The sequence below is a fragment of the Austrofundulus limnaeus genome, unplaced genomic scaffold, assembly GCF_001266775.1.
Source record: "Austrofundulus limnaeus strain Quisiro unplaced genomic scaffold, Austrofundulus_limnaeus-1.0 Scaffold114, whole genome shotgun sequence".
NCBI classification, from domain to species: Eukaryota; Metazoa; Chordata; class Actinopteri; order Cyprinodontiformes; family Rivulidae; genus Austrofundulus; species Austrofundulus limnaeus.
This window is the reverse complement of record NW_013952516.1, coordinates 1062754-1063855: the sequence shown is the minus strand read 5'-3', so window position 1 is coordinate 1063855 and position 1102 is coordinate 1062754. Positions and strand designations below refer to the sequence as shown.

General features: G+C 52.5%; 1 protein-coding gene across 1 annotated transcript in view; it reads left to right on the top strand.

Annotated features, from left to right (window-relative positions):
* LOC106521723 (uncharacterized) overlaps positions 1-1102 on the top strand; it is a gene marked incomplete in the record, with an annotated part of 6965 nt that overhangs the window by 907 nt on the left and 4956 nt on the right. The window contains 1 exon segment of the mRNA XM_014014411.1: positions 220-645. Coding sequence (XP_013869865.1) covers positions 220-645 — 426 coding nt within the window.

The window sequence follows — 1102 nt, the reverse complement described above, 5'->3', positions numbered from 1 at the left end:
TGTGTGTGTGTGTGTGTGTGTGTGTGTGTGACTTTTTAATTTTGGCCCTCTGGAGTAAATGTTTGGGCACCGCTGATCTATATAATCAGTTAAGATTGGGAATTAATATGATTTTAATGCCAGTGCTATGATAAAAAAATATTTGCACTAATCTTAACCCATGATTGATTTCCCTTTTGGATTATGTACGGTAAATATGTTTTTCTGTCCTTCTTTTAGGATATAACGTCTACAAATGCCACTTACATTGTGTGGCCAAAAACCACTATCATTGTACCTTTTGCCTCAAAATTATCATCAGAAAGGATACGTTCATTAATCACTTTAAAAAGTGCTTTTGTCAACAACAAGCAATGACAGTGACAGTTCCACCAGCAGAGGCAAGGGGCCCACCAGCAGAGACAAGGGGCCCACCAGCAGAGACAAGGGGTCCACCAGCAGAGACAAGGGGGCCACCAGTGGAGACAAGGGGTCCACCAACGGAGACCAGGGGTTTACCAGCAGAGAAAAGGGGCCCACCAGTAGAGACAAGGGGTCCACCAACGGAGACCAGGGGTGTACCAGCAGAGACAAGGGGCCCACCAGTAGAGACAAGGGGTCCACCAATGGAGACCAGGGGTGTACCAGCAGAGACAAGGGGTCCACCAGTGGAGACAAGGGGTCTACCAGCGGAGATCAGGGGTCCACCAGTGGAGACCAGTGGTCCACCAGTGGAGACAAGGTGTCCACCAACAGAGACAAAGGGTCCACCAGCAGAGACAAGGGGTCCACCAACAGAGACAAGAGGTCCACCAGCAGGGACAAGGGGTCCACCAGCGGAAACCAGGGGTCCACCAGTGGAGACAAGGGGTCCACCAGCAGAGACAAGGGGTCCACCAGCAGAGACAAGGGGTCCACCAGCAAAGACAAGGGGTCCACCAGTAGAGACAAGGGGTCCACCAACGGAGACCAGGGGTGTACCAGCAGAGACAAGGGGCCCACCAGTAGAGACAAGGGGCCCACCAACGGAAACCAGGGGTCCACCAGCGGAGACAAGGGGTCCACCAGCAGAGACAAGGGGTCCACCAGCAGAGACAAGGGGTCCACCAGCAAAGACAAGGGG